The 27,993-nt window shown below is 47.3% G+C and overlaps 1 protein-coding gene across 4 annotated transcripts; it reads right to left on the bottom strand.

The window, feature by feature from the left end:
• Window positions 1-13: 13 nt before the first annotated feature.
• GPRC5A (G protein-coupled receptor class C group 5 member A) lies at window positions 14-26,075 on the bottom strand. Of its 4 annotated transcripts, none has more exons than XM_017873214.1 (6): window positions 25,436-26,075; window positions 14,568-14,746; window positions 8,926-9,854; window positions 5,766-5,824; window positions 4,683-5,454; window positions 14-1,556 (listed from the first exon to the last, which is right to left on the bottom strand). In XM_017873214.1, the coding sequence occupies exons 3-5, from the start codon at window positions 9,845-9,847 to the stop codon at window positions 5,368-5,370; spliced, it is 1,068 nt and encodes a 355-aa protein (XP_017728703.1). In that variant the 5' UTR covers window positions 9,848-9,854; window positions 14,568-14,746; window positions 25,436-26,075; the 3' UTR covers window positions 14-1,556; window positions 4,683-5,367. The 4 variants fall into 4 exon arrangements, with proteins under 4 accessions (XP_017728703.1, XP_017728710.1, XP_017728684.1 ...); XM_017873221.1 differs by lacking the exon at window positions 14,568-14,746 and having other exon boundaries at window positions 14-1,040; window positions 1,396-1,556; XM_017873195.1 differs by lacking the exon at window positions 14,568-14,746.
• Window positions 26,076-27,993: the final 1,918 nt, after the last annotated feature.

The raw sequence follows: 27,993 nt of genomic DNA, 5'->3' as shown, positions 1-27,993 counted from the left end.
TTTACCACCTGACTCAGACTTCTTTATCATTGTTTTATTTAAAATGTTATTGTCTCTGATTGGAAAATACAGTCATGAGGGCTAAAACTTGAAATGATGTGAAAATGCATCCATTAAGCAGTGTTGCCCCACCACCCTCTCCGTCAGTCCTATCTCATGGTGGTGGGGAAAATGAAGACAGAACTCTTTGCCTTGCTTTGCAATCCCTCCTTTGACGGCCTTCTGTCCCAGGAAGCCAATGTTCATTTGATGTGGAAGAGGGACCTGTGTTTAACCAGAAGCTGTCCTCCCCTCGATCCCCTTCCCATGGCTTACACGCCAAAGGGAGAGGCAATGACCAGAGGAGAAATCAGGGGAAGAAAAGGCAATGGGGGAGGCAAAGGGAAAGGAGAGGAACACTTAAAATATACAGTGAAATTTGAGTAGGATTCTCTACTCCAAGACTTCTCTGGGAAAAGTGTCCAGAACTGACCACACAGGTGCTGATGGTAGAAAGAACACAGAACCGAAACCCTGATCTAGTTGCATTAACTCCATTAGGCCTGAGTTCCTCTGTAAAGTGAAGACTGTGGAGGCACCAACTGGAAGATTTCTGTGACCTTCTCAAACTCTAAAATTTTTGTCACTGGACTGTTCCACTTTGAAGGGTCAAGAAAGAAATCTGGAGGTTGCAGAAATCAGGGTCAGGCACACACACACACAAATCCAGCAGCATCCTTGGAACATCCTGAAGTCAAGAAAGGCACAGCGCTGTCTGCCCCGGATAGAAGGAATTCCAGAAAACAGCCACGAGGTTGGGTCACAGAATTTCCAAAGAGGACTATCTACAAACTGGGGGTTGATTTCCCAGTTCCTGGATCTTAGCAGTCAACACTCCAGAAGGATTTTTTTCTGGAGCTGCCACCTCCAATTCTGAAATAATCCCATGTTTCAGACTGGGGCTGGAACGGTGGCAAACCTGCAGACCCTGGCAGCGACAGCAGGGCAAGGACGGGAAAGGTCAGCTGGGCACAGTCCAGTTCTCAGCAGTAATGACAGGTCTAGAAATGAAGGAAGGAAGCTCAGAATGAATGCACGGGGGAAATGGGTTTTGCTGATGCATTTCCAGGGCCGGGCCGTACTCTTTGTTTTGGCACAGTTTTCCTGACAAACAGCCAGTGTTCTCAACACACAAATACTAGTCGACGTTAACAACAACAGCATATGAGACCGTTCTCCATAAAGATGCCAGATTGCATGCAAATGGACTGGAAGTACCTTGGAGGGTTTCACAAAAATAAGACAAAGGGCAAAGGAACTCTGCCAAAGGAGATGGAGAGCAATTCTTTAAAGATAGTAGGAGGGAGGAAGCGAAGAGCTCATAAATATAAGCCTCTTAAAATGGGACGCGTTTACCTCGCGCCTACTGGGTGTCTGCAGCTCAGCTTGGTGCCCCACACAGGAAAGCGGCTTAAGTGGCTGCCTTTGCAAGGCTCCGAGGCCCTGAAGGTTGATGCCTGGAGTGTCAGCGCCATCTAGTGGAAACATGGGGTATGGTCGCTTTGGACAGCCTCAGCCTAAAATGAGAGGCAGAGACAAACGGTCTATTTCGCATCTCACAATGAAAGATGAAAGGCTATTGAGTTTTATTTCATCATCGCCCGTTTAGGTCAAAGGAGATGCCACTTTGGCTCCCAGTCATCAATCAACTGGCAACACCCAAGGACCAGGCTGGGCTCCATTTGCACATTCCATTTCAGCCCAGGTAGGGATGGAGACACGTATAAGAACGGCTTCGGAATCTTCTCCAGTTTGATTCTGAGATGCCAAAGCCTCCAGGCCATGAGCGGTCCCTACTTAAACAGAAGTGCTATCCTTTGGTACCCTCTCCAAAGAAAAGAAAGAGTTAAAATAATAATAATTTTATAAAGAGCTTATTTATGTGCAGAAGGTGTGAGACCTGAAGATGAGTTAACAGCCACAGCACGGCGAGGAGGGGTGACAGGTACTGCTCAAATGAGCAACCTTCGGCCACCTGGCAAGAACAGGCATTCAGTGCAGGCTCCAAGGCTCCAGAGACCACTGTGTTTCTTAGAAGGGAAACAATGGGGCAGGGCACGGTGGCTCATGCCTCTAATCCCAGCACTTTCAGAAGCCAAGGGAGGTGGATCATGAGGTTTGGAGTTCGAGACCAGCCTGGCCCATATAGTGAAATCCTGTCTCTACTAAAATACAAAATTAAGGCATAGGTGGGAGGAAGGAGGAGGAGAGGAAGGAGGAGGAGGGGGAGGCAGAAGGAGGGAGGAGGAGGGGCGGGCGGGGGGCTGGGAGAAGGAAATTAGGAGGAGGGTAGGGAGAGGAAGGAAGAAGCGAGAAACAACAGTCCCCATGAGATGATGCCATTTCTGGGGAAAGAGGTGACTTGAGGAAGGTCAGTCTCCCATGGGGAATAAAAGCTCCCACAGATCCTTTTCCCTAAAAAGAAAGCAGGCCGGGTGCAGTAGCTCATCACGCTGTAATCCCCAGCCTTGTTGGGAGGCCCAAAGAGGAGATCTCTTGAGTTCAAGAAGCAACCTGGGGCCAACAGAGCAAGACCCCGCCCAACTCTACAAAAAATACATTTCTTGTGTTTGGTTTTTCAAGAAGTGATTCAAATTGCTGCTCAGATTTTAAAACCTTACTGTAACTATCGAGTTAAAAGACCCGATGCCTGGATCCTGTTTCATTTTTAATACCAACTTGGTAAAAATGCTGTTCTTGACACCTGTCCTTCCCTAATCCTCCCCTCCAAAACCACATGTGATTCTCTGAAAAAAATAGATAATTTAAGCCGGTGTGGTGGTGCATGTCTGTGCCCCAGCTGGGCTCAGAGAGCTGAGGCAGAGTATCGACATGGAGGCAAGGAGGTTGAGGCTGCAGTGAGCTATGACTGGTGCCACCGGCACTCGCAGCCCTGAGGCCCATCAGAGGCTAGACCCTGTCTCAAAAAAAAAAAAAAAAAAAAAAAAAAAAAACCGCCGATCCAGAGTATTTTGTGATTTTACCTTTTACTACTCCTCCCTTGCTTTGTTGGTAGTATGAAGACCAGAGAAGGAAAGAAAAGATGGAAGGGAAGCTGGGCACAGTGATTCCCACCTGTAATTCCAGCACTTTGGGAGGCCAAGGTGGGAAGATCACTTAAGATCAGGAATTCAAGACCAGCCTGGCCAACATGGTGAAGCCTCATCTCTACTAAAATACAAGATGTAGCCAGGTGTGGTGGCACACTCCTGTAATCCCAGCTACTCAGAAGGCTAAGGCACGAAAATCGCTTGAACCTGGGAGGTGGAGGCTGCAGTGAGCCAAGATCATGTCACTGCACTCCAGCCTGGGCGACAGAGTGAGACTCTATCTCAAAAAAAAAAAAGAAAGAAAGAAAGTGGGGAGGGAATATGCATTTCTTTAGTCCCTAGCCTATGATAGATAATATATGTGAAACCACATTGCTTTCTTCTCACAACAAACCTCATTAGGTCACACCTCCTGGGAAAGACCAGACAGATCTATGTCACTATGTGGCCTTCCCCCTTTTCAGTACAAAGCTAGGCTAATCTTAGTGCAAAGCCTACCAACCAAACCTTTGTGGCATATAAACATCCCTAACTCAGCACATCATCTGTTTACCTCCACCTCCCTTGCCTCTGCCTCACTCTGGTTTTTCCTTTTGATGAAAAGCAGAGCGTCAGGCTCTTAGGAAGTAACTCTCTGACTTAGCTACACATTTTTACATGTCACTCAGTTTCTGTGTAGAGGGATTATTTCTTTTCCCATAACCAAAGAGAGATTTCCTATTGCTCTGCCCTACAGAGCTGTTGCTTGAATTAAGTCAATTATCACGGTTAAGTATCATGTCTTTGCCGAGAGACATTTGTGAACTAATTCTGTCAAATAGGGGATCTGGATTTGTCCTCTCCCACAGTGAGACCTTGGTGAAACATGAAACGGGCTTTGAGCTCTCCTCCCTGCCTTTCCGGGGCTGCCAAACCCCAAGCCAAGTTTGCCACTCCTCTGCCTTGCTGGAGTAAAACCTCAGGCCCCGTGACGATCCTGGCTCTCTCACCAATGACAACCTCAAAAATTAGGGGAAACACACTTATTTTAGAGGCAACAGGACAGACACATGAAGAAGGGTCAAGTACAAACCCCAAGGAAGTGAACTTGAACTTCAGCTCCAACATGAAGCTCACAGGGCAGCCCGTGTTCTCTCCCCCAGCGTCTAATGCTCACTACTGGTAACTGCTGCCACCACCGTGAAAAGAGTGGCCACCACATCTTTATTGCATACTCAGGTGAATAACTTATTACACAATGAACACTCCTCCGTTAGGAGACCACACCCACTTACAGAATGCAGCCATGAATGCGGTAAATCTATTTACAGAGGCTGGGGTGCAAGACAGAGAAGTACCAGGCCCAGGAAGTTAGAGTAAGAATGATCTGCAAATTCTCCTGAGAAGGAGCAACTGTGCCTGTGCCAGTGAGGTCTGAAAGAATTCCTGGCAGAGCGTAGGGGGAGATTGGATCTGGGAATTGACAGCAAGTTTGGGGACAGTGCAAGAAAAGAGGGGTGACCTGTGAACTGGTGCTGGGGAGCTGCTGAGGCCCAATGTGGGGCAACACCAGAGAGATGAGTAAATGTAGGGTGATCTTTTAGCCTTGCCTACCCAGGCAAGAAGGGTTGGAGAGCGGGGGTGCCAGCAAGTTGGTTCCAGTGTAGATTCAGGCCAGTGGGTTGAGAGACAGGCCTTTGCTGTTTTTGTTCAGATGTGCAGGTCTGCTCTGGGCCAAGCAATCCTCACAAAAGCCACTGTGAATGAGAGGAGCAGGCCCCTAGAGCTGTGTGAGCCAACGTGCGCTCAGATGACCAGACCTTTAGTCCATGGGAAATAACAGCAAGAGTAAGGGTCTAGGCTGGGAGCTGTGGCTCGTGCCTGTAGTCCCAGCACTTTGCGAGGCAGAGATGGGAGGACTGCTTGAGCACAGGAGGTCGAGGCTACACTGGGCTGTGATCACGCCACTGCACTCAAGCCTGGGTGACACAGCAAGATCCTGTTTCAAAAAACAAACAAAAAGAGTAAGGGTCTAAACTTGCGTTGCCTGAGACTCCCACTTAAAAGAAGTATCCTAAGGAGGAGAAAAAAAAAACACCACAGGCCACTAAGAACCGGAGTCGTGTTAGTCCACATCAGCCCCAGCATGGAAGAATTGTGGTTGAGGTGGAAGGGAGGCAAGTTCTTCCCGTAGCGTCTTGTACAGTTTTCTCAGAAGACTCAAGATTTCGCCCACATCCCTTTGAGCTCCCGCTGGATCTGCCGCCCAGCTGCGTTTGTCCCAGTCTTCAGGACAGAGTTAGCTGCCCTCTTTCTTTCCTTCATAGTCATTATAAGGGCTCGGCCAAGCGTGGGCCCGTGGGATGGAGAATTCCTTTTGGGGAGGCTGGTTATGAAAAAGAAACAATCATATCGTGAAACCCACTCCAGTTCCTGCCATCTCAACAGGTCTCCAGTCTGGGCAGGAGTCTCAATTCCTTCCCCTTCTCCCAGGCCTCCCACCCCCAAGTCCTCTCTATGCCAAGCACTCATTCTTCCCCACTAACCCCATGAGGCCAATTAGAGGAAAGAAGACCCATCATTCCTTCAAGTGGCCATCTAGGGGCCATCAGAATGGTAACATCGCCTGTTTCCAAAGGATCAGTGTTCCTGAGGGGCTAACGCCTTTGACGAAGAGGGAGAAAAAAAATCACTTACCTGCAGCTGAAAATGTGTGGAATAGGGGGCATAGAGCGTGTCCCCTGTCTCTTCAAAACCTGAAACAGAGGGAGAGGAGAAATTAAAGCACTGGGGCCCCACCTGTGTTCACCCCGTTGTATCACTGATCACAATGTGACATCTTGCCCATTTAACTGCCTGTCTCTCCAGCAGACCTTAAGTTTCCTGGAGGGAGAGAGACTAGGTCCTCAAGCCTAGGACCAGGCACAAAGCAAACACAATATTGGTTGAATGAACGAATAACTATAATGAATAGGGACACCCTTTTTCAGAACTTCACCATGCCCGGTTCATTTTCAAATGTGCTTTTGAAGTGGTCATCCTAGGACCACTTCAAAAGCACATTTGATGACCACTTCAAAAGCACATTTGAAAATGAACCGGGCATGGTGGCTCTCACGCCTGTAATCCCAGCACTTTGGGAGGCCAAGACGGGCGGATCACGAGGTCAGGAGATCAAGACCATCCTGGCTAACACGGTGAAACCCCGTCTCTACTAAAATATGAAAAAAAAAAATAGCTGGGCGAGGTGGCGGGCGCCTGTAGTCCCAGCTACTCGGGAGGCTGAGGCAGGAGAATGGCGTGAACCCGGGAGGCGGAGCTTGCGGTGAGCTGAGATCGCACCACTGCACTCCAGCCTGGGCGAGCGAGCGAGACTCAGTCTCATAAAAAAAAAGAAAAAGAAAAAGAAAATGAACCGGGCACGGTAGCTCACGCCTGTAATCCCAGCACTTTGGGAGGCTGAGGCGGGCGGATCACAAGGTCAAGAGATCAAGACCATCCTGGCTAACGTGGTGAAACTCTGTCTCTACTAAAAATACAAAAAATTAAGCCAGGCGTGGTGGCTCATGCCTGTAATCCCAGCACTTTCGGAGGCCGAGGCAGACAGATCACAAGGTCAGGAGATCAAGACCATCCTGGCCAACACGGTGAAACCCCATCTCTACTAAAAATACAAAAAATTATCTGGGGGTGGTGGTGGGAGACTGTAGTCCCAGCTACTTGGGAGGCTGAGGTAGGAGAATGGTGTGAACCCGGGAGGCGGAGCTTGCAGTGAGTAGAGATCGTGCCACTGCACTCCAGCCTAGGCAACACAACAAGACTCCGTCTCAAAAAGAAAAGAAAAGAAAAGAAAAGAAAAGAAAAGAAAAGAAAAGAAAAGTCATAAAAACCAGTCATTTCAGATATAAATCTGGCCAGGGGTGCACCTACAGTGAATCTCACTGGGGAGTTACCTATTTCCTTAACTGCCTGACAAGGAAAATATGTACATATTTGTATCATTTTCTTTGGGAAGAGGCAGGATTGATGAGCAACTGTTTTCTGTGTATTTGGGGAAAATCAGAGGCTTGGGAAAGAAGGATAAACACATGCAATCATCATGAATGCAATTCAAAGCAATTCATTTATTTCCCACCAAATTTACCTGCCCAATTTGCTGAATAAACACTTAAACACCTTTATGTAAGAGATTGTGAAGCACATAAGTGTTAACCAGAATGATCCCTCCTTGCAGCTGACGCTGGAGAGTGAGGAACATATGATAGGCCCGTAAATAACAATGCAATGAGACAGACCCTGATAAGAGCATTTCAAAGTCCTACAGATGCACAGGGTGGAATGAGTACCAGGGGAAACTGGGGAATGCCCGATCCTGGAGAAGGGCAAAAGAGGGAGACAGCCACGCCAGGCAGAGGACAGACACACCTGGAGCACAGGCACAGGCAGGAAAGCGCGGTGACTTGGTTTATCTGGACTGAGAGCAAAGCTTCCGAGGTTGTTGGTTCCAACTGTGGAAGGGCTCAGGAAGGATTTTGATGGGATGGGGTGGATTGCGGGACGCAGGGAGGAAAGTGAGCAGCAAAGCATGGAGGCCAGAGCAGCATTTTAAGGGAGAAAGCTGACAGTGGTCCATAAAATGAATGAAGGAAGGAAGACTCGTCAGTGAATGAGAACAGGAAGTCCAGGAGTGAGGTGATGGAGTGAAGCCACGGAACGGACAGGAGGGGCTGGGTGGTTCAATAACCACCCTTCAGACTTCCAAGTGCCCTAGAAAGGGACCACAGTTGCAGTGAGTAGCACCAGGAAGTTTCACACCTCAGGCTTAAGAGCAAAGAAAAGACCTATTTTTAGCTGGAGCTAAGAACGTGGCCTTGGAGGTTCCTCATTCCTATCCCAAAACCACCCACTCCCTGTGATTAGACTTCAAAGGTCAGTGTAAACCCTAGAGACCAATGATTAGGTCCCTATGAGCAGGGGCACTTTCTGGCCATCAGTTTAGCCTCTTTTGCTTATGAAAACAACACGAGAATATCTGGCTTCTCACAACTCCAGACAAGAGCAAAATCATTTGATTCTTTTTTTTTTTTTTTAATAGAGATGAGGTCTTGCTATTTTGCCCAAGCTGGTCTCAAACTTCTGGGCTCAAGCAATCCTCCCACCTCAGCCTCTCAGGGTGCTAGGATTACAGGTGTGAGCCACCATGCCTGGCCTGAATCATTTGATTCTTACATGTCAGCTATGATCTGTTCCTTCCCATGGGCCCAGAAGCACACACAAAAAAATGTGGTTCTTTGCACTAAACCAGAATCCTTACCAATTTTAAGGAGACTTCCTGCTGGTTTGTGATAAAAGGGCTTTCTCCCTTCTCTGCTCTGTGATCACTGCAGGAAATCATGACTTGGTTTTATGCACTGAAATCGACAAAGGCTCCACATTTCTGGAAGGAATGCCTCGTTATCTTTTACAAAAAACACAATCTCACCTTCTTGTTGCTGGGAATTTGTCTTGTTATCCCTTTTCCATTTCTTTGCTGCATCTTATTTTGATGCACAGAAACCTCTGAGGTGTTCTGCCCCACAGGAAATTACACCACAAGAAAGGGGAAGTGAGGAGGGCTCTCCCCTGTCTACACCAATTGTACCAAGTACTCAATAAAGACTCCAGAGGCCAGCTTCTTGTTCTACTTGTCTCTAACAGGCTGGATGATTTTAAGCAAGATCTGAGCCTTAAGGAACTTACCTATTCTATCAAGGGTATAATCTGGAACATCTTGCATGTTCCTTACAGTTATAATATCCTATGATTCTCCCCCACCTTTCTACAAGGGATTCTCTGCCTAGCCAGGCTGTGTCTGTACCTTGAGTGATTTCCTCTTGAGAGTAGGCTCTGTTCTCCACACCATAGCTCTTCTTCATGAGTTGAGGTTTACAGAAAGAATCCTCAACAGGATAATCCATGGGGTTTCGTTGCTTTGTGAGCAGCCAAAACTCAGGACTAACATAAGCCAACAGGAAGACCCAGCCATTGGCAACCAACGCAGAGCTGAGGATGGTGTCATCCCACCTGCGGTCAAAGTCAGGAAGCATGAGCAGGGTGATCCAGGCCACCCAGATGGCAATGGAGAGGAGCATCGTGAGGTAGATGTGGGCCCCATGTCTCTTCCAGCCCGTGAAGGAACCACAGAAGGCGAAGGAGGACATGAGGAAGGTCAGCGCCATCAAGAAGAGGACATAGATGAGCAGGAGGACAAAGTCTTCATTGCGACGAGGAGCGGAAAGCTCAGAAAAGACGTTGACGTTGGTCCTATTCATGGTCAGGACAATATATTCAATAGCGATGACATCCTGGACGAGGCTGAAGCCCACGGCGAGACCCAGAATCACCAACAGGGAGAGGGGCTTCCTCCCCCGGACGAGCTGGGTCAGATTGAGAGCATGAGCCAGCAGGCAGGAGAAGCAGATGGAGAAGAGGATCCCAAAGAGGAAGAAGCGTGTGGGCCCCGTGCTCCCATCCAGTCTGATGATGAAGGCGAAGGTGAGGCCAAAGATGCCCAGCACACCCAGGAGGAAGAGAAACTGAGTAGGGAGCATTTTTCGCCTGTTGGAGTCCTGCACCTTGCAGACGAGGAGTGGGAGAGCAAGCATGAAGGCCACCGAGGTCACAACCCCGGCTGCGGCCAGCGTTTCTAGGACGATGCCCCAAGCTTCCGCCTTATCACAAAGTCTGTGGTACCTGAATTTCAGGCCATCGCGGCAACCATCGGGAACTCTTGTAGCCATTCTGGACCTGCAGAAAAGGAATGTTGGAGTGGGGAGAAGGTGGTGAGTCTCCTAACACAGTCCTCAGACATAGAAGACTAAAAAAGGATTAGGAAACAATTTTGCATGTTTAGCCAGGGTTTTGACTTTGAGCTTACTACATTAAGTAAAGCTATTAACTTTCCCCTATCTCCTGTAGTAAATTCTTTTTTTTTTTTTTTTTTTGAGGCGGAGTCTCACTCTGTCGCCCAGGCTGGAGTGCAGTGGTCGGATCTCAGCTCACTGCAAGCTCCGCCTCCTGGGTTTACGCCATTCTCCTGCCTCAGCCTCCGGAGTAGCTGGGACTACAGGCGTCCGCCACCTCGCCCGGCTAGTTTTCTTTGTATTTTTAGTAGAGACGGGGTTTCACTATGTTAGCCAGGATGGTCTCGATCTCCTGACCTCGTGATCCGCCCATCTCGGCCTCCCAAAGTGCTGGGATTACAGGCTTGAGCCACCGCGCCCGGCCTCCTGTAGTAAATTCTAAAACTTGTTGAAGAACAGGAAGAAATCTCGTATGTCCCTTCCCCCAGTTGAACTATCTTAATAGTTACCTTAAAGCCAGAGAACCTGAACACTCTGAAGAGGTATTTTGAAGCTTAATTTCAAAAAACTTCACAGGACTGGACGTGTTGGCTCATGCTACTATAATCCCAGCACTTCGGGAGGCTGAGGCAATGGGATCATTTGCCCTCAGAAGTTTGAGACCAGACTGGGCAACGTAACAAGACTCCATCTTTATATGAAAAATTAGCTGGGCATGGTGGCACGCACCTGTAATCCCAGCTACTCAAAAGGCTGAGGTGGGAAGATTGCTTGAGCCCAGAAGTTCAAGGATGCAGTGAGCAGTGATCACATCACCGCACCCCAGCCTGGGCAACAGAGCAAGACCCTGTCTCTTGAAATAAATATATATATATATATATATACCTGCCAGGGATCCTGATATTCTTTTGCTAGTGTTTTCTTAGTGAATTAGTGAACATGGAACTATCTTAGTGAATTAATTTCTTTCTATCTTAGTGAATTAATTTCTTAGGGAATTAGTGAACATGGAACTATCTAAGCTTGAAGTTAACACTTTAATCATAATTTCGCAGCCTCTACCTTTGGCCCTGATCCAGTTATTTGTAAGCATCCTAGTCTCTCATGGTTAAGAGGAGTTATCTGGATGGCAGATTTTTCTCTTTCTTTCTTTTTTTTTTTTTTGAGATGGAGTCTTGCTCTGTCACCCAGGCTGGAGTGCAGTGGCACAATCTGGGCTCACTGCAAGCTCAGGCTCACTGCAAGCTCCGCCTCCCGGGTTCAAGTGATTCTCCTGCCTCAGCCTCCCGAGGAGCTGGTACCATGCCACCACCACGCCCGGCAAACTTTTTTTTTTTTTGTATTTTTAGTAGAGACGGGGTTTCACCGTGTTCGCCAGGATGGTCTCTGAATGGTAGATTTTTCTACAGAAGGCCAAGCATTCCCTTCTGAGCCAGTGGCTGGGTCCTCTTCTTAGGCTCTGTGGTCTCAGAATGATTCTGCCCCTCGTCCTTAAGATTTGTTTTTTGTTTGTTTGTTTTTTTTTTTGGAGACGGAGTTTCGCTCGCTCTTTTTGCCCAGGCTGGAGTGCAATGGCATGATCTTGGCTCACCGCAACCTCCGCCTCCTGGGTTCAAGCAATTCTCCCGCCTCAGCCTCCTGAGAAGCTGGGATTACAGGCATGCCCCACCATGCCCGGCTAATTTTGTATTTTTAGTAGAGACGGGGTTTCTGCATGTAGGCCAGGCTGGTCCTAAACTCCCGACCTCAGGTGATCCGCCCGCCTCGGCCTCCCAAAGTGCTGAGATTACAGGTGTGAGCCACCGCGCCCGGCCTCCTCCTTAAGATGTATAAAGATGGCTCCATTAATTCCAAAAAGTTATGAAAGGGGTCTTGTCTGTCATAACCAGCTCTAAATTGGCTACCTGTAAAGAGGAAAGTCCTGGATGGCACATAAACAGCAGGTAATCAAACAAAAAATAATCTTCATAGCTAACATGCTCATTTTTAGTATGGCTCCAATTTTAATTTTACTCCTGTTTTGGGGGGTGGGGAACAGAGCCTCGCGCTCTGTCACCCAGGCTGGAGTGCAGTGGCGCGATCTTAACTCACTGCAACCTCCACCTCCTGGGCTCAAGCCATCTTCCCCCGACCTCAGCCTCCTGAGTAGCTGGGACTACAGGCACGCGCCACCACACCCAGGTAATTTTTGTATTTTTTTTTTGTAGAGATGGGGTTTCACCATGTTACCCAGGCTAGTCTCAAATTCCTGGGCTCAAGCAATCCTCCTGCCTCGACCTCCCAAAGTGCTGGGATTACAGGTGTTGAGTCACCCCGCCCGGCCTCAAATTTTATATGTATACATTACTTACTTCATTTCATAGCAACCCTATGAGGTAAAACTATTATCCCTATTTTACAGATGAGGAAATTGAGGCAGAGAGAAGTCAAGTTACATGCCCTACATCATACAACCAGGAAATGGCAGAGCCAGGATCTGAATCCAGGTCGTCTGGTGCCAGGACCCAAGCTCTCAAGTACTCTAGGTGTCTCCTCTCAAATTAGCCTTAAAATGAGATCTGAGATATCCTTCTCTCTCTCCTCTCTACCTCTCTTTCTCTCTCTCCCTATCCCTGCCCTCATCAGATGCCTCATTATGACCCTGATTCCATCCTCCTAGTTCAGCCCCAGGAGGATAGGAAATCCCAGTAATAGACCATCTACAAAGCGAGAAATCTACTTACTCGGATAATCAGGAATCCGCTGGCCGTGTAACAGTTTACTTCCCATATATCTGTCCTTAATCTGTCAGGAGAAAGGCTTCTTTCTCTGCCCCTACAACCTTCATATGAATTTTAGACCCAGCTCCTTGACTATACCCCTAGGAAATCTAAATCCTCAGGATTCAGGGCACAAGTGGGAAGATAAATTGGGAAATTGGAAAAGAGAAAGGAGTGATCCCATTTCCTCAAAACAGGTGGCTCTCAAATTCCAAAGTCAATGTCGAATAAGATGTTGAGCTTCAACAAGGCTAGACATAGCTCTAGGTCCAGTTTCTCAACAATGTCATTCAAATTATTTTATTGCTTCTTTAAGTGTCTTCTACACTATTCTTTTTGTTGTGTTCCATGCTTTTTGGGCATGGAATATTTTTTCTTGAGTTTTTTTTGTTTCCCAATGACATTGTTCACGTGGCATTAAAAAGTTTTGAATGGAATAGAAGAGAACTATGGTGTGGCAGGAAAGAGGCCAGAGTTAGAGGAAGAGAAGGCTCACAGAGGTCACCTCCAGCCCTAAAGAGGGACGGAGAGGATGCAGCAAGAAATCCAAAACAAGAGGAAGAACTGGGGTTGGGAAGCAGGAAAAGATACAAAGCATTTACTGAATCCTGCCTCTTTCCTTAGAGCAGAAAAAACAACCTTCTTGGCAGGGCACAGTGGCTCATGCCTATAATTCCAGCACTTTGGGAGGCTGAGGCAGGCAGATCACCTGAGGTCGGGAGTTTGAGACCAGCCCAGCCAACCTGGCAAAATCCTGTCTCTACTAAAAATACAAAAATCAGCCAGGCATAGTGGCACGCACCTGTAATCCCAGCTACTCAGGAGGCTGAGGCAGAAGAACCACTTGAACCCAGGAGATGGAGGTGCAGTAAGCAGGGCTCATGCCACTGCACTCCAGCCTGGGTGACAGAATGAAACTCCGTCTCAAAAAAAAAAAAAAAAAAAAAAACAAAATTATCTTTTCCATTAGAAGAGATAGTCATCTTACCAAAATTATTTAATTCACATAGCAAGTAGGAAAAGATTGTACATATGTATATGTATACATGCAAAATATATATATGTATATATAAAATATATGCATATGCATAAATATGTATGATACACATAAGAATATCATGTGAATATATATTATCACAATATTATGTATAGTGTGTTAAAGTGACACCAGATATAGCTTAGATCAATCTTCCTGAATTTTAATAAATTTGGCTCTCCAAGCTTAACTTTATTGTATGTCGTCATTCATTCAACAGATATTTACCGAGCACCACTCCGTGCTGATCACTGCTCTAAGCACTCAGTGGTAAAGGGGGAAACAGACACGTTCCCTACCACAGGATGGCACCTGTCACTATGGCCGTGGCCCTCCCCCCACCTTCCCTCACAGTGGGTCTGTCACCTGCACAGTCTGGCCTCCTGGAATCTACACCACAGCCATCGCTACCACAAGCAGAGCACAAAGAATGGGCTATACCTCCACAGGGCAGTGCAGAACGAAAACAGGAAGAAAAAGGCAAATGAGGTTCAGATATAGGCAGCCCCTGCAATCTAAGCGCCCAAGTCTGATCCGCCTTGCCTACAAATGTCCCCTCTTTGATCCCCTCTTTGACATGGGAAAGGGGAGGTATGAGGGCTCTCCCAGGCTACACCGTGAATGTGGACGAGGAAGACGCTGTCTCACTCAAGGGCCGCGTGGGGAAGGAACTCAGGCCCTGTGCACTTCGCTGTTGTCTGTCCACACCCCGGCAGATTAATCACCAGGGCGATGTCTAGCAGGAAAGGTATTTCCCTCTTCCCTTTGATCTCTCCCTCTCCCTGCCCCTCCCTACCAACTGCTCCTTCCCCACCCATCAGGTATTACTGTTGGTGGACAAGTAGCTGTTAATCATAATTACCTGGTCGTTATGAGGGACTTTGAACCTGATGACTCTAAATCTTGACAGAGATTGATGTGGTGTTTGCCTCAAGAACAGTTCTGGTACTGGACAGACAGACGGTAAGGCAGAGCCCCCATCTAGAAGCTACAGGCTCCTCTTCCTGTGCAGCTGCAGAGGAGGGTGCTGTGTCTCGGGGTCTTATAGCACCCACAGACCAGGATCCAACAAGAGCAATGGCAGTGGGTGTAAAGAGAAGGAAAAAACAATTTCCCCAAATTTCACCTCCACCTCCCACCTCCCAATCATGCAAGGGGGAACGGAGAAACAGTTCTTGAAGTGCTTTAAAACATTATTTAGGCCAGGCGCAGCGGCTCATGCCTTTAATCCTAGCACTCTGGGAGGCCAAAGCGGGCTGATCTCTTGAGCCCAGGAGTTCAAGACCAGCCTGGGCAAGATGGTGAGACCACTGTCTCTAGAAAATAAAATGTAAAATTAGCCAGGTGCAGTGGGGCACACTTGTAGTCCCAGCTACTCAAGAGGCTGTGGTAGGAGGATTGCTTGAGCCCAGGATTTTGAGGCTGCAGTGAGCTATGATCACATCACTGCACTTCAGCCTAGGAGATAGAATAAGACCATGTCACTATTTTTAAAATATTAAACTTTTTTTTAAACTTGCTTTCATTATAGAAAGTTTTATAATAGAGTCCCATGTATCCAGCACTTCATTTCAAAAATTATTACTATATGGCCAATTTTGTTTCGTCTGCATTCCCTACCCCACTCCCTAGACTATTTTTAAGCAAGTCCCAGACACCATATAATTTTATCTATAAATAGTATGTGTATTTTTTTTTTCTTGTTTCTTTTTGAGGCGGAGTTTCATTCTTGTTGCCAGACTGGAGTGCAGTGGTGCGATCTTGACTCACCGCAACCTCCACCTCCCAAGTTCAAGTGATTCTCCTTCCTCAGCCTCCCGAGTAGCTGGGATTACAGGCATGCACCACCATGCCCAGTTAATTTTGTATTTTTAGTAGAGACAGGGTTTCTCCATATTGATCAGGCTGGTCTCAAACTCCTGACCACAGGTGATCCGCCCCACTCGGCCTCCCAAAGTGCTGAGATTACAGGGGTGAGCCACAATGCCCAGCCCTTTTTTTTCTTTTTGAGATAGGTTCTCACTCTGTCACCCAGGGTGGAGTGCAGTGGTGTGATTGTGGCTCACTGGAGCCTTGACTTCCTGGGCTCAAGGTATCTTCCCACCTCAGCACCCCACCAAGAAGCTGAAACTACAAGTGCACACCACCACACCTGGCTAACTTTTTTAATCTTTATTTTTTGTAGAGATGGAGTCTTACTATGTTCCCCAGGCTGGTATTGAACTCCTGGCTTCAAAGGATCCTCCCCCCTCAGCCTCCCAAAGTGCTGGGATTACAGGTGTGAGCCCCTATGTCCAGCCTAGAATGTCTCTCTAAAAGATAAAAACTCCTTAACCATACTTTAATAACTAACAAGAATCCTTTATTATCAACTATGTAGTTAGGATTCATATTTCCCAATTATCTCACAAATGTCTTTAAAAAAAAAAACCTTCTTAGTAAATTTTAATCTGGATGACTAATCAGTTTGAAATTATCATTTTTTTTTTTTTTTTTTTTTTGAGACGGAGTCTCGCCCTGTCGCGCAGACTGGAGTGCAGTGGCACCATCTCCACTCACTGCAAGCTCCGCCTCCCGGGTTCACGCCATTCTCCTGCCTCAGCCTCCCGTGTAGCTGGGACTACAGGTGCCCACCACCACGCCCAGCTAATTTTGTATTTTAGTAGAGACGGGGTTTCACCGTGTTAGCCCGGATAGTCTCGATCTCCTGACCTCGTGATCCACCCGCCTCGGCCTCCCAAAGTGCTGGGATTACAGGTGTGAGCCACCGCGCCCGGCCGGAATTATCATTCTTAATTCACCTCTGTTAGCCTCCCCTACCCCATCCCTAAGCTGACAGGGATTGCTTAACAAGTCTAAAATGTTCTGAGTACCTTGAATTTAGTCAGAGGAAAATAAAACTCACTGGAGTTATTAATAAGCAAGTCTGCACTGAAAGGTTACCGTGTTGCCCAGAGAATGACCCAGGTAAGGGAAAGACACCAGGGGACTGGAAGAGAAGGACAGGGTTCTGAAAAACTGAAAAGGATTTCTAGAAAGCAGCGTATGAGAGGGAAAAGAGAAGTGATCAGCATTTAGGAATATGAACTGTCTGGAGCTAGAGAAACAGCCTGGGAGAGCAGCAAAGGGTTGGAGCAGGAAGGAGAAAAGAGAATGAGACTAGTTGTGGTTTGGATATTATTTGTAACCAAAGTCAAAGGAAGGGAGATCTAGAGTCCAGTCAGCAAAGAACTTGCTCCTATAAAGACCAAACGGACCCCACCCCTCCACTTGACTAGAGGTCCTTTCCTCCAGGATGGTTGTTTTTTGGTTTTTTTTGATGCCCAAGTCTGATGAGACACACATCTCACAAACTCTCAGACACTCTCAGCTTTTCCTCCCATAGCACTTGTTACACAACCCAGTCTGTCAGTAAGTCTGTGTTTCCCTCTAGACTCAAAGGTTCTGTGCAGGCGGAGACTGGAGACTGAGTCATTAGAAGTTCTCTCTCCCCAGCCACTTGCCTTGCACCTGATGCTCAGTAAGTACCTAACCAGAATGGATGAGGCAGCAAGAGAACGGCACTCGGTGTGTGGGGTAAGGGGAGTCAGGAGGAGGACGGGCTGCTCCTGAGATATGGTAGGATGGGCTGTGCCTGGTTTCCTCTCAAGCCCTCAGGCTGCTATCCTTAGTTCCAAACAACCTTCCTCCCACCCTCCCTCCCACCCTCCTTCTCACACGGACTGCCAAAAATTGCACTTTGGGTCTGAGATTAGGAGCGCCTGGCCATGTCGGCAACCCGCTCCTATCTTAGTGGCCACAGGTGGCTCCCAGGAAAGCATGAATCCTGAGGTTTTACTGGTAAGCAGGGAGGGATTAACTGGGATCCAGTCATGTGCTCCACCCAGTACTCAGTGACTAAACCCTGCACTTTGGAGGGAGATGGTAATGTTTCAGCATCAGCAGCCTCTGGCCATGGGCATGAGCAAAGGACTTTGAATATGAGGACGAGACCCTCTTCACTTATTCCAGCTGCCAACAGTTAACACACAGCCATCCAGTAACACAAAGATGCCCACAGTTGAGACCCTGGAATCGCTTGTTGCTGTCTTAAGCCCTTTTGGAATGAATCTAGGCATAAAAGAAAGGTGTTTTTTGGGGTTTGGGTTTTTTTTTTTTTTTTTTTGGTTTGGTTCTTTTGGGTTTTTGTTGTTTTTTTTTTTGTTTGTTTGAGACAGAGTTTTACTGTTATTGCCCAGACTGGAGTGCAGTGGTGTGATCTGAGCTCATCACAACCTCCACCTCCCAGGTTCAAGTGATTCTCCTGCCTCAGCCTCCCGAGTAGCTGGGATTACAGGCATGCGCCACCATACCCAGCTAATTTTGTATTTTTAGTAGAGATGGGGTTTCTCCATGTTGCTCAGGCTGGTCTCGACCTCCCAACATCAGATGATCTACCCACCTCGGCCTCCCAAAGTGCTGGGATTACAGGCATGAGCCACCGCGCCCAGCCTCAAAAGAAAGGCTTAAAAAAAACCAGTGGGGGAGAGGGAAGAATAAGAACAAGAGGAAGAGGGAGGAAAGGAAAATGAGGGGGAAGTCACTTCTTGGGCTCAACTCCAAGCCCTCTGTTCCTCCTCCCCTTTACGGAGAAGGGGTTTCAGCTGCCAGGCTGTGTGAATAAGTAAGTCGCTTGACCTCCCAAAGCCTCCTCTCATCTATAAAATGCAAGACGCGCTGCTGAACTATGTGGTCTGAGCTCATGTTCAGCTCCACCGTTCACCCATCTGGGGAGCTTCATGTACAAAACTTCCAGATCTTTCTTCCTCCCCCTCATCCTCATTCTTGCCCCATCTCCTGTCATTAAAAGAATATGTGCCACAAACTCCTATCCAAACTAAAAGCCAGGGCTGGAGGTAAGGTTGAAGGGTCGGAAGAAGAGGCACACCAGGGGACTGCCCACCTGAAGGACAAAAGCCAGAGGCTCCTGGAGCAGCGCTGACCCTAGACGTGGCCTTGACTGACACACAGCACTGACCACTGTGCAGGGACAAACGTGAACATGTGATGAGTCTCCCGCTTTGGGTTTCTAACCTGAGACTCCTCTTCATGACCAGAGAGATGGGAAAAGTGTCTAGAGTTGCTTATGACTAGGCCTGGAAGGTTGCCCATGCTGATGCTATGCAGTCCTTCCCAGAGCATCTGCCTCAGCCTCCCGAGGAGCTGTAATCCCAGCTACCTAGGGCCCAGAACCTTGCAAAGACAAACTGACTTTGTCTTCCTTCTTATGAGATTTCTCCCTTCCCATGAGATTTCTCCCATTCTGTCAAAATGTGTCTTTGCACCAGCCCAGCCCTAAAAATGTGTGACTTGCTAGCATGTTCATTTTCTCTGTATTCTCGAATTGCTACATTCAGTCAATAGTAATAACAGTCATGATGTAATTATGAGTAAGAATAATGACAACCATGGTCACCTCCTGAGTCCTATTATGAGTCAGGCACTATGCTGAGCAGTTATGTGTTTTTTACACATGTTCTCTCATTTATATGCTTTTACAACCATTATCTCATTTAACATTCCTACAGCCCATTCATTTTATAGGTGAGAAACCTAACTGAGAGAGAGTAAGGTACATGTCCAGTGTCACATGGTCAGGAAGAATAGCTCTTCGTGAGTAATCATAATGGTAATTCAATCCTCCTTTTCACCTCTAAATCACTGTCATCCCCTCTAGAGCTTTTCTTCCTGACCCCACCCTCTCTCCATTTAAACCACCATATATTCAAGCACTGGCTTGCTGAGAAGTCTCCAAAACAAGCAACTCTCCACCTCTATGCAAGGCAAGCAAATCTTCCTAGAGTTCTGTATTTTCCGTCTGGAAGGGAATTTGGGTTCATTTAAGGTCTTCTCGTGCTCTTTGCCTCAACACATAAATTATTCTCCTAACCAGAAAGATCCTCTCCCTCCTGTTTATGATCCACTTACCATATTTCTGCAAAACTTTGCCCAAGATTTAACCTCTGAGTTTTTTGAATTATTATTATTACTATTAATCCTATAGCTTTTTTTTTTTTTTTTTTTTTTTTTTTTTTTTTTAGACAAAGTCTTGCTCGGTCGCTCAGGCTGGAGTGCAGTGGCACTATCTCAGCTCACTGCAGTCTCTGCCTCCCAGGTTAAAGTGATTCTTGTGCCTCAACCTCCTAAGTAGCTTGGATTACAAGCACGCGCCACCACACCTGGCTAATTATTATATTTTTAGTAGAGGCAGGGTTTTGCTATGTTGGCCAAGCTGGTCTCGAACTCCTGGGTTCAAGTGATCTACCCGCCTCAGCCTCCCCAAGTGCTAGGATTACAGGCGTGAGCCATCGCACCTGGACTTGAAATCCTATTGCACTCTAAATGTGTTGATCTCTTCATAGTTTTTACAATTAAATATATCTTGGCACTCAAGGTTTTCCACATCTGTGTTCTATATTACAAATTAATATCAGTGCTGAGCTGCCTATCAGAAAACAAGCTTCTTAAGAAAATAGAGCAAACTTGTATTTGTTGGTATCCCCCTTACTCTGTACTCTACGCAGTGATTACTGAGCAAATGCTTTGGACTAAGACTGAGTGCTGAATATTTACCCAAAGCAAGTTATTTATTAGCAAGTGTGAGTAATGGGGAGGAAAATTTTTTGAAGATGAATATGTGCTGATGTTAATCCTCATATTTCTACTCAGGCTGAGTTCTTTTAAGGGAGAAGTCCACAGAAATCCCTCTGCCCTTGATAAAGGGTTAGTTACAAATACAAAGTGTCTATAAGGAAATCTCCAGGATCCCCTATTCTGGGTAGCCATCCCAATTCTGATGACATCAAAGTGATTAATCATGGCAATAACTTATGAATAACATCTGAATAACATCACTGAATTGAGTTTCTATGTAATAATGAGAGAAAATAAGTCATGATAGCACCACAGACAGATCAAAACAAGTATAACCACAGTGTTCATTCTAATTTCTACACTTCCAGGTAGTTCCCTAGGTGTATTACCATCTTCCTGTTACTCTAAACAAAGCATGTAGACTTGAGTAATGTGAATGTAAAATGAAATACTGGAAATCATTTTTTTAAAATAAAGCTTAATATTTTGAGTATAGCTTCTAAATCTCTTATGCCCAGAATTCAAAGAAATGAAATTTCCAGAAAATAAAGTGAAGTCCTCTACTAGTATACTACTTTTTTTTTTTTTGTCTCACTCTGTTGCCCAGTGGGATCTTGGCTCACTGCAAGCTCCGCCTCCCAGGTTCACACCATTCTCCTGCCTCAGCCTCCTGAGTAGCTGGAACTACAGGCATCTGCCACCATGTCCAGCTAATTTTTTTTTTTTTTTGTATTTTTAGTAGAGATGGAGTTTCACTGTGTTAGCCAGAATGATCTTGAACTGCTGACCTCATGATCGGCCCGCCTTGGCCTCCCAAAGTGCTGGGATTACAGGTGTGAACCACCACGCCAGCCTTCTACTAGTATACTATCTTAAGGCTCTCAAAGATCCCTTCATTTAAATATCTTATTCTGATACATAAGGGTAATATTCACTGGATCCAACAAGTTCAAAGCTGAACTGATCACCTCTCCTTATAAGCTTATCTTTCCAAGCCCTGAGAATGGCACTACCATCTACTCAGTTGCCTAGTATATCTAAAAATATGAAATATACTGTCCAATGCAGGAGATGGAGATGACCAAACCATATGGTCTAAAATTAGATGACAATAACAAGTAACTATTATTACAAGAAATGTAAATGGTAACTGTTTTATTTAAAAAAAAAAAAAAAAAAAGGCCAGGCACTGTGGCTCCTGCCTGCAATCACAGCACTTTGGGAGGCCAAGGTGGGCAGATCCCAAGGTCAGGAGATCGAGATCATCCTGGCTAACATGCGGAAACCCCGTCTCTACTAAAAATACAAAAAAAATTAGCTGGGCATGGTGTTGGGTGCCTGTAGTCCCAGCTACTCGGGAGGCTGAGGCAGGAGAATGGCGTGAACCCGGGAGGCAGAGCTTGCAGATCTCGCCACTGCACTCCAACCTGGGCAAGAGCGAGACTCTGTCTCAAAAAAAAAAACAAAAAACAAAAAAAAAGACTAAACTATATCATACCTAGAAGAACCTAACCTAAAACAAAAAGATACACAAGAGTTAAAAGCAAAAGAATAGAAAGAAATGAAAATAAATTCAAAAAGAAGAAATACTAACAGATAATATTTATTTAATAAGTATTATGTGTCAGACACAAAGTTAAATAGATTATTCAAGGTAAAATAATTAAGCAGAAGTTGAGGTTTTCATATCATACAAAGTTGTAATCAAAGTAAAAAGGCATTATGGGCCGGGCGTGGTGGCTCAAGCCTGTAATCCCAGCACATCACGAGGTCAGGAGATCGGAGACCATCCTGGTCTACACGTGAAACCTCCGTCTCTACTAAAAATAAATTATACAAAAAACTAGCCGGCGAGATGGCGGGCGCCTGTAGTCCAAGCTACTCAGGAGGCTGAGGCAGGAGAATGGCGTAAACCCGGGAGGCCGGAGCTTGCAGTGAGAACGAGATTGCGCCACTGCACTCCCAGCCTGGGCAACAGAGCGAGACTCGTCTCAAAAAAAAAAAAAAAAAAAAAAAAAAAAGGCATTATGTTGACCAAAAAGCTTGTTTTACAATAATTAGGGATGCTCTACACTGAAGATAAAATATACAATATGAATAAGAACATGGTAAAATTGTGTAAATGTTCTATGGATACTTTAATAGAAATATTCTCTATCTTCATGTCTTATTAGATCTCCATTACTAATCATATAATTCAGATCCTCTATATCAGTGATCAGCATAGATTTTCTGTAAAGGGCCAGATTAGAAGCAATTTAGACTCTGCAAGCCACACATTTGTAGCATGAAAGCAGCATAGATGATACATAAACAAATGAGCATTGCTGTGTTTCAGTAAAATAGTGGATTACAGGCAGTGGCTTATGCCTATGATCCCAGCACTTTGGGAGGCCAAGGCAGGCAGATCACCTGAGGTCAGGAGTTTGAGTCCAGTCTGGCCAACGTGGTGAAACCCCGTCACTACTAAAAATACAAAAATTACCCAGGTGTGGTAGCGAGCGCCTGTAATCCCAGCTACTTGGGAGCCTAAGGCAGGAGAATGGCTTGAACCCGGGAGGCGGAGGTTGCAGTGAGCCGAGATCTCATCACTGTACTCCAGCCTGGGCTGGAGATAAGAGCGAGACTCCATCTCAAAAAAAACAAAAACAATTTTAAAAAAAACACTTTATTTACAAAAAGAGGCTAGGCCGGGCGCGGTGGCTCAAGCCTGTAATCCCAGCACTTTGGGAGGCCGAGACAGGCGGATCACGAGGTCAGGAGATCGAGACCATCCTGGCTAACACGGTGAAACCCCGTCTCTACTAAAAAAAATACAAAATCTAGCCGGGCGAGGTGGCGGGCGCCTGTAGTCCCAGCTACTGCAGAGGCTGAGGCAGGAGAATGGCGTAAACCCGGGAGGCAGAGCTTGCAGTGAGCTGAGATCCGGCCACTGCACTCCAGCCCGGGCGACAGAGCGAGACTCCGTCTCAAAAAAAAAAAAAAAAAAAAAAAAAAAAAAAAAAAAACAAAAGAGGCTATAGGTCATACTTGGTACATGGACCATATTTTGCCATCCCTACTCTATTATGATTGCTTAATAGGAACTATGGTCCATGGGCCAAATGGAACATTTGCCAAAAAATGAGCAGATTTAGAATACAAAGGCAAATCTGGAATTCTAAAATAAGAAATGTACAGACCATATAGTCTGACCACAGTGCAATAAAAATAAGAATAAAAGAAGAAACTAACACCCTGAACTACTCAGGAAATCAAAGACTCCTCAAGCAAAAATACTATTCAATTTATTGTTTACTATACTACCATATGAATTCCTCAGCTTAATCTGTGGACTTCAAATAGTAGTGGACTCAGAACGAGAAGAATAAAATCACGCCGTCAAAATTGTTCTTCATACCTTGTTGTCTTTGATTACCATTAAAGACTAGAATACAAAAAAGCCAGTTCTAAAGAGGACTTCCAAGGTGATGTGTGCAGATAGAGAGGGGCTAGAATCTAAACACAGGAGAGGAAATTGGGGGCCTCCCCAAGATCCCTATGAGGAACTCAGGCCCAGCCCCTTGCCTGATCACAGTTCCCTGTTCCTGCGGACCTGGGAGGAGAAATCAGTCTTCCTGACTCAAGGTTGAGAGCTCTTCCCAGGAAACAAAAGGGTTTTGCTCATTCTATTCTGCCCTTGAAGCACTCACCTCTCCACACCCTTGGAGGAGCCCCTTGTCTCCCAGGTAGTGCCTCTCCCGGCCATTCCTTCTCCTCATTCCTTCCCTCACCTAGCAGACACCCGCATTCAAACCTGGAGGCTGTGCGCCCCCTCTGCCCTCACCCCTCCCGTGGTCCCTAGCCCATTGTATCTGAAGTGACTGAAGTGTTCCCCTTCAGGAATGAACCCATAGCAGTGGCTGATTCGGCCGAACCCCTCAACAGGTGTGTTGTTTACACAAGGCTCTGAGGAGAAAATCAGCCTGGAAAGAAGTCAGGAATCCAAAGTCCTTCAAATTTCTTGATTCTGAACAGGTTTCAGCTGTTGGCTAGCCTTTCCCATCGATGTTTAGAGCTGTGTGCTAGCCTTTCCCACGGATCTTTAAAGCTATTTGTGGCCGGGCGTGGTGGCTCACACCTGTAATCCCAGCACCTTGGGAGGCTGAGGCAGGCGGATCACCTGAGGTCGGGAGTTCGAGACCAACCTGACCAACATGGGGAAACCCCCGTCTCTACTAGAAATACAAAATTAACCAGGCGTGGTGGCACATGACTGTAATCCCAGCTACTCAGGAGGCTGAGGCAGGAGAATCACTTGAACCCAGGAGGCAGAGGTGGTGGTGGGCTGAGATCATGCCATTGCACTCCAGCCTGGGCAACAAGAGCGAAACATGGTCTCAAAAAATAAAATAAAATAAAGCTATTTGCCAGCCTTCCCCAAGGACGTTTAAGGGATCAGATTGAACAGCATCTAGGCTATTCCCAAGTCCTATCTATAAAGTTGTTGGTGGAAGGTGAGCTCTTGGTGCACATTCAACTTCCTTCTGTCCTGGGTTCCTGAGCAACTCAAGGGACACCAGAGTGGAACTGACCGCCGCACACATCAAGAGAAAAGGGATGGGCTTCTAGATCTAATTCCCAAAACTCAGAAGGGCTTTTTTGCAGTATCTGGGTAAAGTAGCAGCTGTCACCGTGTCCTCCCTCCTGCCCCTGACCCTTGTTTCCCACTCCCGCTCCACTCCCAGTTCCTTTGGGTCCTCTGAGATCTCTCTCCCCCTATTCTTTTCCTTCAGAGTGATCCCAGAGCCGCTCACCTCCTGCCTGGCCGGATTCCACCTACTCAAAGTTTGTAGAATGTGTCCGAGCAGAAACTATTACCCTGATCATCTCTTTGCTCTCCGCGTCTATCTTAGTCTGGGAAACCCGCAAAGGAAAAAAAAAAAAAAATCTAAGTTGTTAAACTAGAGGAACTGTTTCCTAGGGAATTTTTTTCTCATAGTCAACTGTATTCCATTACCAAGATTTCTCTCCTCTTCTATCCCACCCCTCCCAAGGCCCCGCTCTCCCCAGACGATTTAAATCCGGAGGCCCGAGCACTCCGGGCTCCTCGCTTACCCTAGTGCCCAGGCGTTGGCCGTGAACTCGGTGCAGTTTCCCGCGCGCAAGAGGGCAGCAGGCGAGCTCCTCAGTGCTGCGGGCGTCCTCGGACAGCTATCCCGCTCTCCCGCTCTGAGCAGTTGTTATAAAGGCGGCCCTCGCCGGAGGGAGGGAAGGAGCGACGGGTGAACAGAGGGACAAGGGGCGGGGGAGGGTCGAGGGAGAGGACACGCCTATTCCAGTTTCACGGCACTTCATGCTGTTATGAAAATAAAGTCCTGGTGCCAAGGAATGACCCAAAAGCAGTCTGACGTCAGAGGCACAGTCACCCCTGGAAGCGGGGCGGGGGTGACCACCCGGCCCTACCCAGCGCATCGGACTCCTCCGAGACGTGCTCATGCGCTGGTCCCAGGGCGCCGGCTACGACAGGGGAGCCGGAGCAGACCAGATCCATACGGGCCCCGCCGGCTGTCACCTCCCGGAGGAGCCACACCCGCCTCCCCGCAGGCACTCGGGTCCACCTGGGGCAGGAGCCCAGCCTGCGAGATTGCAGCAGCTCCGCCGTGACGTCCAGCGGGACAAGCCAGCCTTCCTCCACTTTCTTTGGCCCTTAGCTTAGTCTTTCTCTCCATCACTCTCCCCCAGCCCCTGCCGTATGGGAAGCCAGGCTTAAGAAAAAGGAGGCAGCCACCTTCTCAGGGCTCCCCAGCCAAAGCCACGTGAAAGCCAAGGAAAACTTCCCCATGAGGTCCGTAGTTAGCCCAGCAGCTCCACCTGTCACAGTCTAGACAGGCACCATTAGTGCTGCTCTGGGGCTGAGAGATAAGTATCTCTCCTTTCCTAACTGCCTCTCCTAAAGCCTCGACACTGCAGGCTGATGGAACGGGGCGCCAGATGAAATTATGAAATGAAGAAATTTGCTTTGGCGCTGCCCACTCCTCTTCCAGGATCAAGCCAATCGGACCGAAACTTGGCTTTGTTTACGTGTGAAACAATCCTGGAGTGGCTGCCCGCCTGTGTCAGGGCTCAGGCCAGGTTCTACCCCATGCCTCGCGGGAGGCAGGAGGGACTCTGCTTTTAAGGTGGTTATCAGCGCGCTTGGCAAACTAATCTGGATTATTCTGCATATGAATAAACGGGGGAAGACCCAGGACTCCCCGGCTTTCTCCCCATTTCTCCCTACACCCCAAGTCTCCAGAGCCTAAAGTGCTTTTAAAATGTGACCTGCCGGGCGCGGTGGCTAATCCCCAACCGGCACTTTGTTGCGGCCGAACGGGTGATCACGAGGATCAGGAGGATCGGATGACCGCATCCCTGGCTAACACGGGTGAAGACCCCCGTCCTCTGCTAGAAAAATACAAAAAACTAGCCGGGCGACGGTGGCGGGCGCCTGTAAGTCCCAGCTAACTTGGGAGGCCCTGAGAGGCCCAGGAGAATGGCGGGGAACCGCGCGGAGGTCGGCGATGCTTGCAGTGACTGAGATCCTGGCCACTGCACTGCCAGCCTGGGCCGCAAGCGACGACTCCGTCTCCACAAAAAGAAAAAAAAAAATACAACAAACGTAGGCCAGCCGGCGACGCGTGGCGGCGCCCGCCTGTAGTCGCCAGCTTACTCGGGGAGGGCTGAGGGCCACGGAGAAGGCGTAAACCCGGGAGGGGAGCCTTGTAGTTGAGCCCTGAGAATGCCGAGGCCCCACTGGCACTCCAGCCCTGGTCCACAGAGCCAGACTCTGTCCTCAAAAAAAAAAAAAAAAAAATGTGACCTACTGGAGACTATGACCGCGCACCGCCGCTGTTAGGTTTTTATTTCACTCCCAAAAAAACACAGGCAGTGACTTGAGTGTTGGAACACTTCCTTGGAGGTGCCAGCCCAGGGGTCTGCGAGTCCACCCCTTTCACACCCAGGGCTCCCAGGGGTGTGTCTGGCAGAGTTGGGGTGGGCACTGAGAGACTGGTGGGACTGCAAATGACAGTGTTTTATAGTGTGTGCCATCCACTAAGTCAGGGCTTCTCTCTGGACCCCAGCGTTCTCATCTGTTCAAGAAGGAAGTTGAACTAGACTACCATTGTACAACAAAACTATAATTCAAGCCACAAACATAAGCCACATTTGTTTTTTATTTTTTTGTGGGTTTTTTTTTCCTCTTTTTTTTTTTTTAGACAAGGTCTCACTGTCACCCAGGCTGGAGTACAATGGCACCATCGGCTCACTGCAGCCTCAATCACCCAGACTCAAGCTATCCTTCCACCTCAGCCTCCCAAGTACCTAGGACCACATGTGTGCATTACCACACCTGGCTAATTTTTTTGTTTTTTTCTTGTTTGAGATACTCTCACTTTGTCACCTAGGCTGGAGTGCAGTGGTACCATCATGGTTCACTGTAAGCCTTTACCTCCCAGGCTCAAGCAATCTTCCAGCCTCAGCCTCCCAAGTAATTCTTTTTTATTATTTATAGAGACAAGGTCTCGCTGTGTTGCACATGCTGGTCTCAAACTCCTGAGTTCATGCCATCCTCCTACCTTGGTCTTCCAAAGTGCTAGGATCTCTACACCCCCTCCCCAGGAGTCCTCCTGATT

The sequence above is a fragment of the Rhinopithecus bieti genome, unplaced genomic scaffold (assembly GCF_001698545.2).
Source record: "Rhinopithecus bieti isolate Rb0 unplaced genomic scaffold, ASM169854v2 scaffold_110, whole genome shotgun sequence".
NCBI classification, from domain to species: Eukaryota; Metazoa; Chordata; class Mammalia; order Primates; family Cercopithecidae; genus Rhinopithecus; species Rhinopithecus bieti.
This window is presented reverse-complemented; position numbering and strand designations above follow the sequence as displayed.